Below are 23411 nucleotides of genomic sequence, written 5' to 3'. Positions count from 1 at the left end.
TTCTGTGTCTTCCTCTCTTCTGCCCTTCCCTCACTCATACTCTCTCAAAGTTTTTTTTTTTTTTTAAAGAGAAATCCATAACAATACTACAAAAAAGAATGAAATGTAAAAGAATCAAAATATCTCTATTTTGCTACCACTAGTGTAGTTAACTGGGCAAAGAACAATGGATATTAAAACCATTCCTTGAAAGATTTAAGGAACAGTACATTCACAGGTATTACCCCACAGATTACTTATTTAATACAAAAAAGATACCTTTATTTTCTGATCTTTCCAGATCTTTCCATTGTAATTTACCGAGTGATCAAACGAAGTATCACTGATAATGGAACAAAATCACATGTGTGCTTTCTAGCATGATGCACTATAAACAAGTCACGCATGTAGTGTATTCTTGGTAAAAAACGTTTAGCCTGAATCTAACCATAAGAAAACAATTCATTAATCCAGATTGTAGGAATTCCCAAGAAAATGGTCCTGGACTCTCAAAAATGTCAGGAAAAACAAAAACACTTGGTAGAGGGCAGCACAAGAGGAACTGTTACAGATTAAGAGACTAAATATTATGAACAAATGCAGGATCCAATCCTGATTGTAGCTCTTTTTTTGTGAGCCAGGATCCAAAGGACATTTTTGGGATAATCTGAGAAATATTAAGTAGACTGTGTTTTAGATACTGTATTGAATCAGTGATACATTTCTTAAAAAAATCACATGGTCATGTCACAATATTTGGGAGATAAAGGGGAAAGTGTTATATTTGCAGCTCACTTTAAAATGCTTTAGATGATGTACATTAAAAATACATTGCCAAATTTATTTTTCCCTTCATTTACCTCTTATTGTCCACGAAGAAATTCTGAAACTTGGTTTTGTAACAACCATACTTCTTCCCTCCAGTTATCACAAGAAGGAAACTTACTCCAACACAAAGTATAAAAACAATTTGAACTCACCTTCCCCAGAGCAGTCAGTAGATGAAAGTCAATGGTCTCTCTGTACCGGAGGATCTGCAGGATGCCATCCAAGTAGACCTGGTCTTTACTGAAGCACCCTGGAGGAACCACAATAGCATTTATTTTCTGACGTTTAGTAAAATTACTAAGTAATTAGATACTAACCCATTCCCTTTACTGTAGGAATCAGCCCTGAGTGAAAATATACACGGCAAATTAACTGTCTTCATAACATAAAATAGAGGGTCTTGGGAAGCACCAGGATAATGTGCCGAGTGGCAGCTTCCCTTTAAGAATTTTTTCTCTCCCGATCCCCACTCCCATAATTAAAGCAGCATTTTTTCCAGTTATAAAGAAACACAGGTAGTTAAAAATATAGGACTCATAAATACGTCACCCACACTCCCACTATTTGGTCATAACCCTAACTCCCATGTACACAGAGGCACTTGAGGCAAGGGGAAGGATGGCTACAAAGCAGTGAATCTCAAAGGCAATGTGAAGACATGGGATCTCAGAAACCCCTGGTTTTTAAAAATGCTACTCCTTACACCATTAAAAAGTTATAGGTAATGTTGATACTATTCCTCCATATGAAAATAAGAATTAGAACTGGATTTTAACATGGACACTTAAAAAGCAGAACAAAATATGAAGACATGGAAAGTAGGAACAGCCCACGGGAATGGAGACTAGTTAAGAGTGTGTTCCACTCACAAAGAAAATTTTTCTCCCGTGACATAACTTATGTAAATTTTCTAAAATTTTGCTCTATTAAACAGACTAAAATTCTATCCTCCATTAAGTCCTACATTAAGAAAGTATTACTTTTTTTTAGGTATGCTAAAAGCATAGGAATTATGGACAAAAAGTGGGACACTTTGTAAACTAGGCTCCTATCTCATAAGCTGGTCCTACTTTTCAGTAGGAACAAAACTCTTATTTGAGATACCTAATGCATGAGCCCTGACTGGATCTAGATTTTAAAAAATGGCTATAAGGAACACTTTCCTTATAGCTATTTTTCCTCCACAGAGTGGGAGAAAATATTTGTAAATCCTGTATCTGACAAGAGATTTGTAATTAGAACATATAAAGAACTCTTAAACTCGATAATAAAAGTAACCCAATAAAAAAATGGACTAAGGGTCTAAATAGACAATTATCCACAGGAAATATGCAAAGGACCATGAAAGCACATGAAAAGATGCTCAACATCATTAATCATCAGGGAAATGCAAATCAAAACCCCAGTGCGGTAGGACTTCCAAGGAAGATGGCAGAGTAGGAGGATCCTAAGCTCACCTTGTCCCAAGATGGAGATAATTATTAACACCCACATTAGTGTAAATAACTCAAAAAAACAACCTGAAGCCTGGAAGAACACACTCTCCACAGCTAAATGTAGAGAGGCCACACTGAAGAGGGAAGAAAGGGCAGAGATAGGAGATTGTCTTCAGGAGAGAGGAACACCGTAACCATGCAGGAAGGAGAGAGGATCATTGTAAAACATAGTGAAGGGAGAGGAGCAGATCCCACACCTGGCACCCTACACATAGGGGACATGCACTACAAAGACAAATCCCTTAACATTTGGCTTTGAAAGCCAGAGGGGCTTAGCTTCATGGGTTCTTAGTCAGTGGGGCTTAATACCTGGAACTTTAAAAATCACGAAGCTCTGGCATGGGAGACCTGGAGAGCAATAGGAAACTGAGTCCCTAACCTTAAAGAGAAAGCATACCAAACAACCCCACTGAGGTGCAGCATAGAAGCAGCACTGGGGTGTATGGGAAGGAGACTTATTTAATAATCTCAGCATGTGTGCTGGAGGGACAAGAATCTTTAGAAGACTTCTCCAAGAACAAAAGAGCTGATGGGTGCCATCCCTCTCCCAACCACAGCCTAGATACATGGACATAGGCAGGAACCAGGACAAATACTCTCCACCTGGCTTGCTAACAATGCACCCTGCCCCCTCCAGCCCATCCTCAGCAGTTCTCCAAAACAGCTACAGGTCCCCTCAGAGAGCAGACCCTCGCCCAGCTTGCAAAGCTGTATTCTCCTGCGGATCTACCCCTCCATCCTGGCCTCCACAGGAGTTTTCCCAGATGGCTGTAGGTCCCCTCCAACAGCAGACCACTGTGGATCTTGCAGGCACCATATGCCCCACCCCAACCACACAGCACTACAAAACCTCTTCTTCATAAGGCCACTAATCTCAAGAGCAGGAAAGGTAGCTGACTTTACTAACACAAAGAAACACATCCAGGAGAGTTAGAAAAAATGAGACAGAGGAATATCTCCCAAATGAAAGAATAGGACAATATCCCTGCAAAAGAGCTAAATGAAACGGTTTATGCAATATGCCTGACAGAGAATTTAAAGTAATGGCCTCATGGGCTTGAGAAAAGAGTGGAAGATTTCAGTTAAGACCCTCGACAAAAAGACGGAAAACATAAAGAACCAATCCCAGATCAAGAACTCAATAACTGCTATTAAAAATACACTAGTGGGAATAGATAGTAGAGTAGAGGAAGCAGAAGAATGGATCAGCAACCTGGAGGACAGAGTAATGGAAATCAAGAAGCTGAACAGGAAAAACAATAAAAAATGAAAACAGATTAAGGAAACTCAGCAACACCATCATGCATAATAACATTCTAAGGACCTCAGAAGGAGGAGAGAGAGAAAAAAGAGGGAAGAAAATTTATATGAAAAAATAATAGCTAAAAACTTCCCTAATCTGGGGAAGGTAAAAGAAATCCAGATCAGGAGGCACAAATGGCTCCCGATAAAATCAACCCAAGGAGATCCACACCAAGATATAGAGCAATTGAGATGGAATTAAGATGGTGGAGTAGTATGGAGACCCTGAGCTTGTCACCTTCCTGAAACACAGCTAGATCAGCATCAAACTATTTTTGAACACCAAGGGAACTGATCTGAGGATTAACGCAACAATCTGCATAATTTGAGCCAGAGAACTTGGCAGGTACATGGTGTGGAAAGGTGAACTGGGGGACAGAAAAGTCACGGAGCCATGGAGGACAGGGAGCCATTTTTGCGGAGAGAGGACAGAGGGTGGGGGGGGGGGAGAATGCAGCGGATCGGGATCATGTAAGAAAAGCACTCCCCCCAAAAGCAACTAGAGAGAAAGAAAAAGAGTGAAAACACAGGGAACTGGGCAAGAAATCTGTTCCCCAAAACTATTACAGAGTAAAAGGAGAGGGTTCCAATATCACCAGGATTCTATAAACTGTGGAGTGCAGTCTGAAGTTTCGGTGCACCTGGCAGTGCTCTGGTTAGGAAGTGGGACAAATCCCCAGGAGCAGTACTCTGAAAGGTCCCCGTGTGCCATCCAGGGAGAAAAGATTCCCCTGCTAGGAATCCATTTGGTAGAGGTCTCCCAGTGGGCAAAAGTCCCACCAGACCTCAGAGAGCTGCCACTTTTACTGAAATTGGACCAAAGACACTAGAGTGCAGGAAAACCTGGTGCCAGCTGTGTTGTGATTTACCATAAACTCTGAGCCTCTGCTGCTTTGGGAGCAGGCATTTTCTGGGACAAGCCAGCACCCAGCCATTGTTCAGCAAGATCTTCCCCCAGAGAATCAGTGCAGGTCTAAACCGCAGGGGTCTCTGAAGGGTGGGGTTTTGAAACACAGCCCCATCTGGGATAAAACTCTGGAGGGAGGTGCCACCTGGTAGGCAGACAGCTTGAATAGAAGGTAATGGTGGGGAGTGGATGGAAGGCTAAGAAAAAGGAGGGGTGTTTGATCACATGTTTGTGAGGGCACAAAATTCCGTGCCAGAGATTAGAGAGCTGGGTGAAGCTATTTTCACCTCTAGTAGGTACATATAGAGACCGACCCCACTGAGCTAAGCGGAGCCACCAAGTGGAGAACAGAGCTGTTACACCACACCCTGCCTACCTGTGCCCTCCAAGCACATCCCCCAGAAGACCAGCACAAATCCCTTCCAACTGCTTAGTCTACAGACTATAGTATGCTGCAGTTTCAATTCTAGGGGAAACTGGATATAACTTCATTTGGGTCTCATGCTGTTTGTTGGTTTGGTTGTTTTCTTTGCTTCTGTTTTTATGTTGTTTTCTTTTTCTTTTCTTTCTCTTTCTTGGATACAGAAAGAGCAAAATTTTAAATTTAAACACTTTTTTATTCTATTAATTTTTTTAAAATTTTAAATGTTTTTTTCTCTTTTCTATCAAGCTTCTCTGAGCAAGTAGACTGGAACACACCTAGGATCTAGCTTCCTTTATTTGATTTTTCTGTTTTGTTAGAATATATAGTAATTAAAATGGCAAGAAGCAGAGATTAAGAGAGAATTTTATTTATTTATTTTTTAAAAAAAATTTTTTTTTTTCAACGTTTATTTATTTTTGGGACAGAGAGACAGAGCATGAACGGGGGAGGGGCAGAGAGAGAGGGAGACACAGAATCGGAAACAGGCTCCACGCTCCGAGCCATCAGCCCAGAGCCCGACGTGGGGCTCGAACTCCTGGACCGTGAGATCGTGACCTGGCTGAAGTCGGACGCTTAACCGACTGCACCACCCAGCCGCCCCTAAGAGAGAATTTTAAAGCAGCAAGGGAAAGGGGGTGCCTGGATAGCTCAGTTGGTTGAGCGTCCAACTTCAGCTCAGGTCATGATCTTGTGGTTTATGAGTTTGAACCCCATGTCAGGCTCTGTGCTGACAGCTCAGAGCCTGGAGCGTGCTTCGGATTCTGTGTCTCCCTCCCTCTCTGTCTCTGCCCCACTTGCACTCTTTCTCCAAAACATAAATAGACATTAATTTTTTTTTTTTTTAAAGCAGCAAGGGAAAAGAAAACAGTTACACACAAGAGAAACCCAATTAAGACTATTAGCTGTTCAGCAGAAACTTTGCAGGCCAGAAGGGAGTGGCATGATAGATTTGAAATGCTGAAAGAAAACCTGCAATGACGAATACTCTATCCCACAAAGCTATCATTCAGAATAGAAGGAGAGAGAGAATTTCCCAAACACAAGTTAAAGGAATTCATCACCACTAAACCAGCCTTACAAGAAATGCTAAAGGAGTTTCACTGAGTGGAAAGGAAAGACCATAAGCAGGAATAAGGAAAGTAGGAACCACAAAAGTAATAAAATAGAGCACATGTATAAAAATCAGTCAAGGGACTCACAAAATAAAAGGAAGTAAATTATGACACCATATACCTAAAATGTGGTCGGGAGAGGAGTATAGATTTAATGCTTTTAGTATGGTTTACTAATGAAGAACTTAATGAAGAGACTCCAGCAAAAATTCCTAGAACTGATAAATGAATTCAGTAAGGTTGCACAACACAAAACCATTATACTGAAATCCACTGCATTTCTATACCCTGATATTGAGCATATAGGGAAATTAAGAAAACAATCCCATTTACAATTGCACCAAAAATAAAATACCTAGGAGTAAACTTAACCATGGAGATGAAAGACCTGTACTCTGAAAACTATAAAACACTGATGAAAGAAACTGAAGGTGACACAAATGGAAAGATACTCCATGCTGATGGATTTGTACAATATTGCTAAAATGACCATACTACGCAGCAATTTCCAAATTTAATGCAATCCCTATCAAAACACCAATAGCATTTTTCAAAGAACTAGAGCAATTAATCCTAAAATTTGTATGTAACCACAAAAGACCATAAATAGCCAAAGTAATCTGGGAAAAAGAACAATACGGGAGGTTATCACAATCCTGATTTCCAGATACATTACCAAGCTCTAGTAATCAAAGCAGTATGGTACTGATGCCAAATAGATACATACGTCAATGGAAAAGAATAGAGAACACAGAAATAAACCAATGATTATATGGTCAATTAATCTTCAGCAAAGGAGGCAAAAATATTCAATGGGAAAAACTTTCTTCAACAAATGGTGTTGGGAAAATTGGACCACTTTCTTACACCATACACAAAAATAAACTGAAAATGATTTAAGGAACCTAAATGTGAGACCCGAAACTAAAAATCCTAGAAAAGAGCACAGGGAATAACTGGACACTGGCAACATTTGTCTAGATCTGTCTTCTGAGGCAAGGGAGCACAAAACAAAGAAAAAAAGAAACCAAAAGAACCACTCTTAAATATAGAGAATAAACTCATGGTTACCAGAGGGGAGGTGGGTGGGAGATGAATGGAACAGGTGAAAGGAATTAAGAGTACATTTATTGTGATAAGCACTGAATAAATATAGAATTGCTGAATCACAATATTGTAAACCTGAAACTAATATAACATTATACTAATGACACTGGAATTTTAAAAAATAAAACATTTAAAAAACAAAACAAAAAACCACAATGAGATACCCACTAGGATGATTATAATAATAATTTTTAAAATGAAAACAGTAAGTGTTGGTAAGGATATGGAAAAATAAAAACCAAAGGATGGCAGAGCAGCATGGAGACCCTCCCTCAGCTTCTCTTGTCCCTGAAATGCAGCTAGATCAGCACCAAACCATTTTGCACACCTAGGACTGAGCAGACAGAATTTGCATAACTTGAGCCCAGAAACTGGCAGGTACACAGTGTGGAGAGGAGAAATGGGGGAGTGAAAAGCCACAGCAGGTAGGGAGCTGTTTTGGCAGAGACAGAGGAGAAGAGTGCAGTCATTGGGAGAGTGCAGGGAAAACACTCCCCTGGAGAGAAAGAGTGAAAACACTTGCAGGGGACTGAACAAGAAATCTGTTTCCCAATAACAGGAGATAAAGGAGAGAATCCCAATAACAGGATTAAAGGAGAGAGTCTCAATACTACCGGGATTCTATAAACAGTGGAGCACAGAGTCTGACATTCCAGAGCTCAGTGGCTGGTGGCACTCTGGTGAGGAAGGAGGGCGAATCCCCAGGAGCAGGCAGAGTGGTCCAGGGGTCCATGTGCCACACGGGGAGAAGTGCTTCCCCTGCTTGGAGTGCATTTGGTAGAGGTCATAAAGCCTCCCCACAGGGAAAGGTCCCAGCGGACCTGGAGAGCAGCCACGTTTGCTGGTATTGGGACAAAGACACTGGAGTGTGGTGAAACCTGGTGCTTGCTGTGTGTTGTGATTTGCCACAATCTCTGAACCTCTGCTGCTGCATGATGGCATGAACATTTTCTGGGGCAAGCTGACCGTTCGCCATTGCTCAGTGAGACTCTCCCCTGAAGAGTTGGAATGGGTCCAAGCCACGGGTCTCTGAAGTGTGGGATTTTGAAACACAACCCCATCGGCGATAAAACTCTGGAGGGAGGTGCCACCTGATGGGTAGACAGCCTGGACACGAGCAGGGTAGAGGCGGGGAGGGGAAGGAGTCCTGAGACCTGTGCTCGATCACAGGTCAGTGAGAATGCAAAGTTCCTGTGCCAGAGATTAGGGAGCTGGATGAAGCCATTTCCAACTCTCCTGCACATGTGCATGCACACCACACTGATCCACCCCAGTAAGCTAAGCAGTGCCACCTAGTGGAGAACAGAGCTGTTACACCAAGCCTTGCCCAACAGTGCCTTCTAAACACATCCCCTAGACGACCAGCACAAGTCACCCCACCTGCTTAGTGTACCAACTACAGAGCACTTCACAGTTTGAGTTCTATGGGAAACTGGATGTAACTTCATTTGGGTTTCATTCTGTTTGCTGGTTCATTTATCTGTTTAAATTTTGTTTCCTTTCTTTTCCATGGATATAGAAAAATTTATTTTTAATTTTTTAGATTTTTTTGTTCTATTTGATTTTGTTATGTCAATTTTTAAAAATTTTTTCTTTTCCCCCTTTTCTTCCCCTTTTTTCTCTATTCCATAAAGCTTCTTTCAACAAGCAGACCAAAACACACCTAGGATCTAGCTTCATTTATTTTTTTTAATTTTTAAAAAATTTTTTAATTTAAATTTTTTATTTTATTAATTTTTCTTCCTCCAAAATGAAAAATGAAGGAATTCATCCCAAAAGAAAGAACAGGAAGAAATGACAGCCAGGGGCTTAAACAACACAGAAAGAAGCAGGATGAACTAGAATTTAGAACCATGATAATAAGAATATGTTGAAAAAAAGCACAGAATCCCTTTCTGTGGAGATAAAAGATGTAAAATTTAGTCAGACAAATTAAAAATGCTATAACCAAGGTGTAATCTCGAATGGATGCTATGATGGCAAGGACAGATGAAGCAGAGCAGCAAAATCAGTGATATAGAAAAAATTATGGAGAATGAAGCAGAAAAAAAGATGGAAACAAAGGCAAAAGAGCACAATACAAGACTTAGAAAACTCAGTGACTTATTATAGAGGAATAACAACTGAATCATACAAGTCCCAGAAAAGAACAGAGAGAAAGAGAGGCAGAAGGGTTATGTGAGCAAGTTATAGCTGAAAACTTATCTGGGGAAGGACACAGACATCAAAATCTAAGAAGCACAGAGAACTCCCATTAGATTCAACAAAAACTGACCATCACCAAGGCATATCATAGTCAAATTCACAAAATACACAGACAGGGAAAGAATTCTGAAAGAGCAAGGAAGAAAAAAGTCCTTAACCTATAAGGGAAGATAGATTAGGTTTGCTGCAGACCTATCCACAGAAACTTGGCAGGCCAGAAAGGAATGGCAGGATATATTCAACGTGCTGAATTGGAAAAATATGCAGCCAAGAATTCTTTATCCAGCAAGACTGTCACTCAAAATAGAAGGAGAGATAAAGAGTTTTCCAGGCAAAAACTAAAAGAGTTCCTGACCACTAAACCAGTTCTGCAAGAAATTTTAAGTGGGACTCTTTGGGGAAAAGATGAAAACAAAACAAAAAAGACCAAAAGCAACAAAGACTAGAAAGAGCCAGAGCACATCACCAGAAACTCCAACTCTACAGGTAACACAATTCATATCTTTCAGTACTCACTCTAAATGTCAATGGACTAAATGCTACAATCAAAAGACACAGGGTATCAGAATTGATAAGAAAACAAGACTCATCTATGTGCTGCTTACAAGAGTCCCATTTTTAGACCTAAAAACACCTGCAATTGAAAGTAAGGAGATGGAGAACCATCTATCATGCCAATGGTCATCAAAGAAACTAGAGTAGTCATACTTATATCCCACAAACGAGATTTTAAAATAAACATTTTAACAAGAGGTGAAGAATGGCAACATAACACAATTAAGGGGTTTATCCACCAAGAAGATTGTAAGATATTGTAAATGTTGTAAATATTTAGGCCCCCTACATGGGAAAAATCAAATATATAAATCAATTAAACACAAACATAAAGAAACTCATTGATAATAATACCATAATAGTAGGGGACTTCAACACCCCACTTACAACAATGGACAGATCATCTAAGCAGAAAATGAACAAGGAGACAATGGCTTTGAATGACACACTGGACCAAATGGACTTAACAGATACATTCAGAACATTTCATCGTAAAGCATACACATTCTTCTCAAGTACACATGGAACATTCTCTGGAACAGATCACATACTGCGACACAAATCAGCCCTCAACAAGTACAAAAAGATCAGGATCATACCTTGCATATTTTCAAACCACAACACTATGAAACTTGAAATCAACCACAAGAAAAAACTTGGGAAGAAAATGAATACTTGGAGATTAACAAATATCCTACTAAAGAATGAATGGGTTACCCAAGAAATTTTTTTGAAGTTTCTTTTGAGTGCACAGGGGAGAGGCAGAGAGAGAGAGAGAGAGAGAGAGAGAGAGAGAGAGAGAGAGAGAGAGGATCTCTAGCAGGCTCCATGCTGCCAGCATAGAGCCGAACATGGGGCTTGAACTCATAAACTGTGAGACCATAACCTGAGCCGAAATCAAGAATCGAAAATTTAACCAATTGAGCCAACCAGGCACACCTAACCAAGAAATTAAAAAGGAAATTAAAAAGTACATGGAAGCCAATGAAAATGAAAACACAATAGCCCAAAACCTCTGGGATGCAGCAAAGGCGGTCATAAAAGGAACAAAGGTCTCAAATACACAATCTAACCTTACACCTAAAAGAGCTGGAAAAATAACAGCAAATAAAGCCCAAAACCAGCAGAAGAAGGGAAATAATAAAACATTAGAGCATAAATCAATGATATCAAAATTAAAAAAAAACAACAGTTGAACAGAGCAGTGAAAGGTTCTTTGAAAGAATTAACAAAATTGATAAACCCCTTAGCCAGAGTGATCAAAAGAAAAAGCAAAGGACCCAAATAAATGAAATCACAAATGAAAGAGACAGCACAACCAAAACTGCAGAAATACAAACAATGATAAGAGAATATAATCAATTATATGCCAACAATATGGGCAATCTGGAAGAAATGGACAAATTCCTAGAAACATATAAACTACCAAAACCGACACAAGAAGAAATAGAAAATTTGAACAGACCCATAACCAATAAAGACATTGAATTAGTAATCAAAAATCTCCCAAAAAAACAGGAGTCCAGGGGCAGATGGCTTTCCAGGGGAATTCTACCAAACATTTAAAGAAGAGTTGGGGGGCCTGGGTGGCTCAGTCAGTTAAGCGTCCAACTTCAGCTCAGGTCATGATCTTGTGATTTGTGGGTTTGAGCCCCGCGTTGGGCTTTGTGCTGACAGCTCAGAGACTGGAGACTGCTCCAGGCAAATGAAAACCACAGAGCCTGCTGCCTCTTCTCTCTGCCCCTCCCATGCTCATGCTCTGTTTCTGTCTCTCAATAATAAATAAAACATTAAAAAAATTAAAAAATAAAGAAGAGTTAACACCTATTCTTTTGAAGCTGTTCCAAAAAATAGAAATGGATAGAAAACTTCCAAACTCATTCTATGAAGCTAGCATTACCTTGATTCCAAAACCAGACAAAGACCCACTAAAAAGGAGAACTACAGACCCTGATGAACATGGATGCAAAAACTGTCAACAAGATACGGGAAAACCAGATCCAATAATACATTGAAAGAATTATTCACCACGATCAGGTGGGGCTTATTCCTGGGATGCAGGGCTGGTTCAATATCCACAAACCAGTTAACATGATACACCATGTAAATAAAAGAAAGGATAAGAACCATATGATCCTCTCAATAGATGCAGAAAAAGCACTTGACAATAACAGCATCCATTCTTGATAAAAACCCTCAAGAAAGCAGGGATAGAAGGATCATCTCTCAAGATCATGAAAGCCATGTATGAAAGACCCACTGCTAACAACATCCTCAATGGGGAAAACCTGAGAGCTTTCCCTCTAAGGTCAGGAACAAGACAGGGATGTCCACTCTCACCACTGTTATTCAACATAGTGTTGGAAGCCTTATCCTCAGCAATCAGCACAAAGAAATAAAAGGCATCCAAATTGGCAAGGAGGAAGTAAAACTTTTACTCTGCAGATGACATGATACTCTCCGTAGAAAACCCAAAAGGCTCTGCCAAAAAACTGCTAGAACTGATCCATGAATTCGGCGAAGTTGAAGGATATAAAATCTATGCTCAGAAATCGGCTGCATTTCTATGCACCAATAGTGAAGCAGCAGAAAGAGAAATCAAGGAATCAATCCCATTTACAATTGAACCAAAAACCATAAAATACCTAGGAATAAACCTAACTAAAGCAGTGAAAAATCTATACACTGAAAACTACAGAAAGCTTAGGAAAGAAATTGAAAAACACAAAAAAATGGAAAAATATTCCAGGCTCCTGGATTGGAAGAACAAATATTGTTCAAATGTCGAAAGTACCCAAAGCAACCTACATATTCAATGCAATCCCTATCAAAATAACACCAGCATACTTCACAGAGCTAGAACAAACAGTCCTAAAATTTGTATGGAACCAGAAAAGACCATGAATATCCAAAGCAATCCTAAAAAAGAAAACCAAAGATGGAGGCATCACAATTTTGGACTTCAAGATGTATTACAAAGCTGTAATCATCAGGAAAGTATGGTACTGTCACAAAAACAGACCTATAGATCAATGGAACAGAACGAAGAACCCAGAAATGGACCTACAAACATATGGCCAACATCTTTGACAAAGCAGGAAAGAATATCCAATGGAAAAAAAAGTCTCTTCAGCAAATGGTGTTGGGAAAACTGGACAGTGACATGAAGAATGAACCTGGACCACTTTCTTACACCATACATAAAAATAAACTAAAGGGACGAAAGACCTAAATGTAAGACAGGAAGCCATTAAAGTCCTAGAGGAGAAAGCAGGCAACAACCTCTTTGACCTTAGCTGCAGCAACTTCTTACTTGACATGTCTCTGGAGGCAAGGCAAATGAAAACCACAATGAGATACCACTTCACATGTGTCAAAATGGCTTAAATTAACAACTCAGGCAACAAGAGATGTTGGCAAGGATGTGGAGAAAGAGGAACCCTATTGCAATGCTGGTGGAAATGCAAACTGGTGCGGCCACTTTGGAAAACAGCATGGAGGTTCCTCAAAAAGTTAAAAATGGAACTATCCTATAACCAAGGATTTATCCAAAGGATACAGAAGTGCTGTTTTGAAGGGACACATGCACCCCAATGTTTATAGCAGCACTATCAACAATAGCCCAAGTATGGAAAGACCCTAAATGTCCATCGACTGATGAATGGAAAAGAAGATGTGGTGGGTGTGTGTGTGTGTATGGTACATATATGTATTATATATACACGTGTAACACATATATACACATATATGTATATATATACACACACATACACACATATATAACAGAATATTACTTGGTGATCAAAAAGAATGAAATCTTGCCATTTGCAACAATGTGGGTAGAACTAGAGTATATTATGCTAAGTGAAATCAGAGAAAGACAAAGAGCATGTGGCTTCACCCATATGCAGAATTTAAGATACAAAATAGATGAACATAAGAGAAGGGAAGCAAAAATAATATACAAACAGGGAGACAAACCATAAGAGACTTAAATACAAAGAACAAACTGAGGGCTGCTTGAAGGGTGTTGGGTGGGGGTGATGGGCTAAAGGTGTGAGGGGCATTAAGGAGGACACTTGTTGGGATGAACACTGGGTGTTATACATAAGTGATGAGTCACTAAATTATATTCCTGAAATCAAAAAAAAAAAAGAAAGAAAAAAATAAGAACCCCCATATACTGCTGGTGGGAATGTAAAATGGAGCAGTCACTTTGAAGAACATTCTGGCAGTTCCTCAAAAGGTTAAACAGAGAGTTACCATATGACCCAACAATTCCACTCAAAAATATATATATAATCCATGAGAATTAAAAATATAAACTTGTACCCAAATGTTCATAGCAACATTATTTGTAACAGCCAAAAAATGTGGAAACAACTCAAATGTCCATTAATGGTGAATAGAAAAATAAAATTTCATATACATATATATTGTTATTCAGCAATAAAAAGGACTGAATACTGATACATGCTACCATTTTTAAGATGAATCTTAAAAACATTATGCTAAGTGAAAGAACCCAGACACAAAGGGTTATATATTATATGATTCCATCTGTATGAAATGTCCAAAACAGGCAAACCTATGAAAGTAGAGTAATGGTTACTTGGAGCTGGGGGCATGGGGGAGAAGGAATGGGAAATGACTGTTAATGGGTACAGGTTTATTTTTGGGGTGATGAAAACGTTCTGGAATTAGACAGTGGTGACAGCTGCACAACACTACGAATATTCTAAAAACCACTGAACTGTACCTTTTAATGGGCAAACTGTATGCCAAGTGAATTATATCTCAGTAAACCTGTTTTTACAATCAGCGCGAGAAGGCAGAACTGGCAAAATGTTAACTATTCATGTATCTACAGGAAGGGTAATATGGGTGTGAATTCTATCACTGCCATATTTCTGTAGGCTTGAAATTTTTCAAAATGAGATTTGAGAAAATAATGCTAATGAAACGTGATTTGGGAAAACTAGCACCGACCTCAAGTAACAGGTTTACTTTTTCGTAAGTAAGTGAATTCTATGGTTGGTGGAGAAGGATGTAACCAAAATCAACAGACAACTAACCACAAGTCAGGAAACCTATAGTCAAGGGACACCCACCTGGTTGAGAAGTATCAGTCCATCCCCTCTTCGCTCGTACACAATAATCCCATCTTGTATTGGGGTCTTTGACAAACTTTCCAATATCTTTGAAGAGTTCACAAAAAGACATTTGGCTGGCTCGATAAACAGTGTAGTAGAGGAGGGCAGCCCTCCATAAAAAGGGGTCTTTTCTAAAAAGGACACTGTGAATACTTGCCAGTCCTTCCTCTGTGGGATTGTTTGGCTTTAGCTCATGTTTTTTACGACCAGTCCAACTGTTCCACGGCTGCTGAAGGTTGTTAATACCTCGAAAATAATGTGTGCCTGTGGACAAGAAAAGGCACACAAAAACCAAGAAATGACATTCTCATTTTAACTCTTAGCCAAAAAAAGATTCTACCAACAGTTCTAAAATTAAACTGATGTGTACCTACAAAACAAAGTGGAAAATTACCTGACCCTAAAGCCTTTTGCAGGAGGTACTCTGCCTTCAGAAGGACTACATGTGTCATTAGGAGAGGTAAAGGGAAGAATCACAGACTTTGATATTTGAAAAAAATATGAGATAGAGCACTTAGTTCAATTTCTTCAAGTTTCAGGTGGGAGGACTAAAATTCAGAGGAGTTAAATGACTATCCATGCTTAATACAGCTACACACTGCCTGAAAAAATCTAATTTGAAGTAAGACATTACTATCTTGGCTCAAGTGAAACCTAAAAATTTCATTACTTTTTGCTAAATACTGCTAAGAGAAAACCCCATTATAAAAGAATGTTTCTCTGATGCTGATTTCTGATATTACAAATGAACAAATGGAGAAGGGCTACCCTACCTATTTCATGCCTCAGCATTCCCTCCAGCCAGTGCTCACGTGCAGTGGAAACATTGATGGTCAGCGTTGGACATCCATTTACCACTGTCATCGAAGCTCGGGAAAGCAGATCTTCAGTGAGATGTACTACAATCTAAGGAGCAAGAGGAAAAATATAAATATATGAAACAAAATGTAAAGGCTGGGGAGAAGCAGCTTTCACAGGAAACCACAGACCCATAAATCAAGATGTTTTTATTTTGCTTATAACCAATTCAAATCTCCCAGAGACCTAGACGATGAAATGCAGGGCCAATCACTTCTGACGCTTCCACCTTTGAGCTGGGGGAACTCAAGAACCTTTCCTGGAATGAAGGAAAGTAGAGGGCCGCGCTCTCAAATACAGTCCCCCCTGGCTACAATGATGCAAAGGAAGGTATACAAGCCAGAGTCCTGTTCGCTGTTGGGCCAAAGCTTATTTTGAACTGGCTACTAACAAGAGGAGCCACTGAGGCAAATCTCTTAAGAATTTTCATAAAACAATTCCAACAATTCCATAAAGTATACAGAAGTGGTAGTAAGTAAAGAAAAACACATAGTGAGCAAAATAATTCAATGCGACATAAACTTAGCATTTAGTGAGACTTCTGGGTGACTAATTTAATGAGCAGAATGGGGATGGGAGAACAAAACCTGCAGAGAAAACCATGTGGCACCGGGAGTTAAAATGCCAGCAGTCAGCATCTCGTGTCATCCCAATTCATACCTCACCCATGCAGCCTTCTTTCATCATGTACTTCCTAACGTGACTCCAGATTCGAGTTTTAGATAGCAGGCTGCCACCGGTGGCCTGCTCAAATTTTTCATAACTTCCATATTTCTGTAAAGTCAGTTCCATAATATTGATGGACTGTAAAAAAAAAAACCCACAGATAATGCAAATAAATAACCTTGAATTATTTTGAGATGAGTAATAAGCCAGTTATATTCTTATTGATCATGACCTGTTCTGTGTTTATTGATTTCCAAATGAAACTGCAACTGAGGTACCACATCTAATCCTAAACACTGTTCACTCACTGTCACAAATTTTTACAAACACCTCAGTACTTAGAAATCCTCTTTCTGTGTTTGTTTCTCCTTCACATGCTAAAGGACAAAGGTACTGCATACAGTGTCACCACCTGACAGGCTGAGGAGATAAGGCAGAGGGCTCCTTGGCTTCTCTAAGACCATTTGGTGGTTTGGCAAGAGAACTCAGAGTGGAAGGTATGTCTCCAGATTAATTACTAAATTATAACTGCCATTTGGATAAAAAAAATAATAGCCCCAATTTTCTTTTTTTTTTTTCAACGTTTATTTATTTTTGGGACAGAGAGAGACAGAGCATGAACGGGGGGAGGGGCAGAGAGAGAGGGAGACACAGAATCGGAAACAGGCCCCAGGCTCTGAGCCATCAGCCCAGAGCCTGATGCGGGGCTCGAACTCACGGACTGCGAGATCGTGACCTGGCTGAAGTCGGACGCTTAACCGACTGCGCCACCCAGGCGCCCCATAGCCCCAATTTTCAAGAACACAAAAAAATAATCCACAATTCTTCTGTGACAATCTTATAAAGTTTGAAGCTTTCCTGGGCTAGTCTTTCACAGAAAACAGTCTCAACATTACTAAAAACATTTTCATCTTTCATTCAGGGAAGGGTACTACCTACTTTTCATTCTTCATTAATTTTCATATCAAAAGAATATGAAAATTGAGATCTTTTCTAAACACAGATTTACAGAAAGGAAGACTAAAAAAAAAACCCTAGTAATGAATCAGAGATCCTTAGTATCTTGAAAAAGCCACAAGAAAGGAAAACATACGGAAGAAAAAGAATCTTCAAAAGGCCTTTTGGGAAAGAAGCTAGAAAATGCAAATATATCTTATAGGAACTGAGAGAGAAGCTAGAAAATTCATGCTATGAAGTCTAGTTTTTTATTGTCAGACTAGTAAAGAGATTGAAACTATAAGCACCAGAGTCAGACTACTTGCATTGCTGCCCTGGTTCTATCCACCTTCTGGCTTTGTGGCCATGGGCAAGTCACTAAACTTGTCAGTAAGCCACCTCATTTTTAAATGGGGTAACAATAATAATGTCTACTTCATGGTTTTGTTGAGAAAATTTAGTCAATCTTTGTAAAGTACAAATAAGTAGTCAATACCTGTCAATTATTATTACATCATCATCGTCATCATGATCGGTACATTCATTCTTTGTAAATGCCACCGCTGTACATAATATGCTCAACACAAAAACTACAGAAAACGAACACACTACAAGTTATAATACAACATATATATCTCCACTGAAAAAAATATGTATTACTAATAAACTAGGCATGTGACTTAAAGTTAGTGTAACAAGAAATGGCTTCGATAGGCTTTGCCTGGCTTCTGTTCCCAAAACTGTTCTTGAAAGCCTTGCAATTCAAACTGTGGTCGAAAGGCTGTGAGCTGGTTTCAAATGCAGAATTTTGCCCCCCACCACGCCTAGTGAATCAGAACATGCACTTTAACAAGATCCTCAGATGACTCATGTGCACAGTAAAAAGCAGCATCTCAGAGAATGGAAATATAGCATAAAGAGGCTACATTTTTATATGACAACTCTGATAAGTAAAAGAATAAAAGCACATAATTAAAAACCCATTTCAGCAGATTAGCAAATATTTTTTGCATACCCTAGTCTAATGATCCCAAGTCATCAATATACCAAACACGGTGAGAAGAAGGTAAGAAATTTGGCCTTAATTCCAGGAGAGACAGATGTGGTGCCTTCTATATTGGACTGACATTTAGACCTAAAAAAGGTTAAAGAATTTTTTTAATATAACTTGTAGTTGTATGTTTTTAAAGTATGTACTTAATTTTGGATAAAATTAGCTTTTCTAGCATATGCTTACTCACTAGAAAAACTGTCGTTATCTGGTTACTATGGTAGTAACAGGGGATACATTCTAAGACCCCAGTGGATGACTGAAAATGCAGAGTACAAAAGCCTGTGTACACTATTTTTTTCCTATATATACCCACCTATGATAAGGTTTAATTCATAAATTAGGCACATTAAGAGTTTAACAATAACTATTAAATAGAACAATTATAACAATATACTGTAATAAAAGATAAGTGAATGTGGCCTCTCTCTCAAGATATCTTATGGTACCATAACCCACTCTTCTTCTTGTGATGTGCGATGATAAAATGACTGTGTGATAAGATGGGGGGGGGGGGCGAATGACACAGGCAGCAGCATGAGGCTACCACTGACCTTCTGACGATATGTCAGAAAGAGGATCATCTGCTTCCAGAGAGAGGTTGATCTCAGGCAACTGAAACTGCAGAAGGTGAAACCACAGATAAGGGGTACTACTATGTTTATTACAGCAGATAGAATTTAGAGAATTAAGAAAAACTTAAATACAGGTGTTCCCTGTTATTGCCAATAAATGGTACTAGAAGGCTATTAAGTGTTCATATTCATTCATATTCCTAATAGGAAACGACAATTTGATAGGAAGTTTATACTAAAAACGTACCCTATAAATATAAGAAAGGAAACATACCTTGGCAGCTTAATAACATTTAGGCAACCTTTATGTATGCCTATGTACTAATTTTTTGATTCATCAATGAATGAATAAAAATAGTGGGGGCTGGGGGGGGAGGGGGAGTGATTTTTCCATCAGAATGATATACAATAGCACATAACATCCTTCATTTCATCCTGATTTACATGGCATCATAATGGTGGCAAACTACATGGGAGCTTGTGTTAATATGATGTCATGTCCAATCATTCTTTAAAGTGCCTATCCTATTGTTATCTCTACTGATTTCTTTCTTCAACAGTTTTTCAACTGGTCCAACCTAGATAGATTTGTCAGTGATCACAAAGATCTCCAGTATCCTTCACTAACCTCAAGAAATAACTTCCCAATCCACCTGCATTATAATAACGCCCAGGCGCAGAGACAGAAACAGTGGTTAAATGGGTGAATAAGTTCAAACATTAAAAGAGAGCAGAAATGTTGAGTGGTCACTTCATCAGTGAATATTTTTATATTACAATTTCTACTGCTTTATGCAATCTCTTAACTGCAGGCCACAAAAATTTTAGGAGTATGATCTCAGCTTTGGAAAAAGAAAAAGGCAATAAACAATGTAAAAAGGCATAAGGAAGCCTGCAAGAATATACCCAAAGGCTGCTGCTCCTGTTTGGGATGGAGTGATAGATTGCACTGAAGTTTATTATCTGTACTTTTCAGAAGTTTTAAAATTCTTTACAATATGCATTTGTTAGTGTTATGATCAAGAGGAAAAAGTCATTTTTCTTCAGTTTTACTGAGTTATGACTAACAAATACAAATAAAAATTGTGGGGGCACCTGGGTGGCTCAGTCAGTTAAGCGTCTGACTCCTGATCTCAGCTCAGGTCATGATCTCACGGTTCGTGAGATCGAGCCCTGAGTTGTGCTCTGTGCTGACATTGTGGAACCTTCTTGGGATTCTCTCTCTTCCTCTCTCTCTCTCTCTCTCTCTGCTCCTCCCCCACTCAGGGTATGTGCACATGTGCTCCCTCTCTCAAAATAAATAATAAACTTAAAAAATAAAATAATAAAAATGGGGCATATTTAGGTTGTACCATGTGATGTGTTTTTCTAAAGGTGTACAATGTAATGATTTAGTATATGTACACACTGTGAAATGATTACTACAATCAAGTTGATTGACACAGCTATCACCTCACGTAGTTACCACTTTCTGTGTGGCGAAAACATCTAAGATCTTAGTATATTTCAAGTATACAATACAGTAATTTTATCTTAATTTTTTTAAGTTTATTTTGAGAAAGGGAAAGAGAGAGTAGGAGAGGGGAAGGTGGGGGGGGGAGGGAGGGGGGGGAGAGAGAGAGAGAGAGAGAGAGAGAGAATCTCAAGCAGGTTCTGCACTGTCAGCACAGAGCTGAACACAAGGCTTGAACCCATGAACCATGAGATCATGACCTGAGCTGAAATCAAGAGTCACTCAACCGAGCCACCTACAATACAGTATTATTAACTATAATCATCAATGCTGTACATTAGATCCCCAGGACTTATTCAGCTTATAACTGAAAGTTTATACCCTTTGACCTACATCTCCCCATTCTCCCCCACAATCCATTTTTTTTTTTTTAAGAGAAAAGAAAGGAGAAGTTTATCTGCTCTCCCTTGAGTTCAGAGAATCCATATCTATACCACTTGGAGAATCAAGCTTTCACATACCTCATCCACATGGCAAACTACTTCTAAAAGGCAATAAATCTCATGTCAAATCTCTCTTCTCCATTAGTGTCATCATTTAAGTGAATCAGAAGACATTTCCCAGTATTATTTGGTGGGGAATTAAAACAAGGAGACGCTTAATTATTTTTCTCCAATCATCACTTTATTTTTTTTAAATTTTTTAAAGTTTATTTATGTATTTTGAGAGAGAGAAAAACAGCACACAAGCAGGGGGTGGGGGGCAGAGAGAGAGAGAGAGAGAGAGAGAGAATCCCAAGAAGGCTTTGCGTGCTGTCAGCCAGAGCCCAATGTGGGGCTCGAACTCATGAACTGTGAATCATGACCTGAGCAGAAGTCAAGAGCGAGATGCTTAACCAAATGAACCATTCAGGCGCCTCTCCAATCATCACTTTCAATTTGCCATCCAGGATATCATCTTCCTATGTCCAAATATCTCAACCAGTTTCATTGGCTTTCCAATAATTTTCAAATATCAAGGAAAGTCCACTTCAAGTCAATTTAATCAACTTTAAAAAGTCAATCACATAGAATTTAAAGCGCTTTCCCCTCCCCGAGGACAGGCCAGGCCTGAGGCCTAAAGAACCTTCACTGGGAAAGAAAGGTGTAATAGTGATTTGATTCTTTCTCATTCCTCCCCGGTTTTCTGGGCCTCTCTTTCCCTTCAGCATACTGTGGGATGGGAGAAAGGAAAAAACAATTCTGAGGTAGCTGGTTCAGCTGCGGCCCTCCTTCCTTGAGGAGAAGTCTGACACAGGCCTATCCTAGCCGGCACCTCCACTACAGCACGGCCACTGCAAGAAGCCGCCTAGAGTGGACTACTAACAAAACTCTGAAATTTTAAAACACAGTAGGAAAAACCAAAAGACTTAACTGATTGTATACCCATTTTATGAAATACATGCAGTCAGTGACAATAATGCTGACAAAAAAGGTTGACAGTTTTTAATGACATGAGAAAATACAGGTATGTAAACAAAAATATACTAACCTCAATTATGAACATTAGGGATGGGACAAGGAAAACACACTAAATGTCAATAGTGATTATCTGTTAGCGACAGAATAATGGGATTTTATTCTCTTCTCTATACTTTTCCAACTTTCTATACTGAACATATATTTCTTTTATGACTGGAAAAATATAATGTTTAAGTGCCCTCTACTTTGTAAACTCCAAGTCTTTCTATTTACCACCTACTTTCTCCCACTTGCCAGTTAGTCATTGATATCCTTTCTCTGGAGTATTTGTGTTTTAAAAAAAGAACACATGGGGGGAACAATCTTAACAATTCAAATATTTTTCCATAGATTTTTAGGCAGAGCAGACTGCTGGTAGAGTTGGTATGGCTTGCACACTTGAGGCCTCCTCATGGAGGAAGCAGCCATTTGCCTCAGCCATGTGAAGATCTAGCCCTGACTTACCTATAAATATCAAATGTATTCTCTGCTGCCTTTCAACCATAAGAATAGCAAACACAAACAGTAAGCAATCAGATATTACATAGTTTTACTGATCAGTTTTAAAAGTTTGGAACCAAATCATCTTAATATATAGACAACCCTATTGCCCAGGTCTTAGTTCCCTAGTCTGGAGGAATGTGACCTTGTTTCTTGCTTTTGTGTCCATCTTACAACTATGCCAACTCTTCTATCACCGTGTTAGAAAATGATATAACAGAATCTCCTCTTGAGCTCTATAAGAACAATATCAGGTAGGATATTTCTTCCTAAAAATGGGCTGAAATATGCCACCAGTTTTGCCTTTTAAAACTGGACCAAAAACCATTATTTTTTTGCTAAATTATGAATCAATACCAGAGTAATAGAGAATAGAGAATCAATATTGATATCTCTGCTCATATCAACTATTTCTGAATCCTTCCTCTTTAAAAGAGGATGTTCTGAAGCTTTGTATATCTTACAGACATAAAAACAAATAGATTTTCAGAGAGCTCAAACCTAGAGCAAAAAGGAAGTAAATACAAACGAACAATTGTTCAGCATGAAGGAAATGATCCTATCTCTCCCATGATCTAGATGTTATTTATAATGTTACATAAAATAAAACATAAAAATAAAATAAAACATTCTTCATAATGCTACAGCACTACCACCTCATGACCCTGAATCACTCTTATTCTTCTCTAGGAAAACAAGAAGCAGGGTGCCTAGGTGGCTCAGTCAGTTGAGTGTCTGACTCTTCATTTTGGCTCAGGTCACGGTCTCACAGTTTGTGAGATGAGCCCCGCGTTGGGCTCTGCG

At 39.0% G+C, this 23411-nt stretch overlaps 1 protein-coding gene across 2 annotated transcripts in view; it reads right to left on the bottom strand.

Annotated features, from left to right (window-relative positions):
* Nucleotides 1-23411, bottom strand: part of MATCAP2 (microtubule associated tyrosine carboxypeptidase 2) — a 76315-nt gene that overhangs the window by 4253 nt on the left and 48651 nt on the right. For both annotated transcript variants that reach the window (XM_086692647.1, XM_086692644.1), the window contains 4 exons: nucleotides 16587-16730; nucleotides 15842-15974; nucleotides 15027-15332; nucleotides 960-1057 (listed from right to left, as the gene is read on the bottom strand). In XM_086692647.1, the coding sequence (XP_086548773.1) occupies nucleotides 960-1057; nucleotides 15027-15332; nucleotides 15842-15974; nucleotides 16587-16730 (681 nt within the window). The remainder of the gene's footprint in view (nucleotides 1-959; nucleotides 1058-15026; nucleotides 15333-15841; nucleotides 15975-16586; nucleotides 16731-23411) is intronic.

This window comes from Puma concolor, chromosome A2 (assembly GCF_028749965.1).
Source record: "Puma concolor isolate L17-30 chromosome A2, mPumCon1.1.hap2, whole genome shotgun sequence".
Classification (NCBI taxonomy): Eukaryota; Metazoa; Chordata; class Mammalia; order Carnivora; family Felidae; genus Puma; species Puma concolor.
Note: the sequence above shows the minus strand (reverse complement) of the source record. Positions and strands in the feature narration are given on the sequence as shown.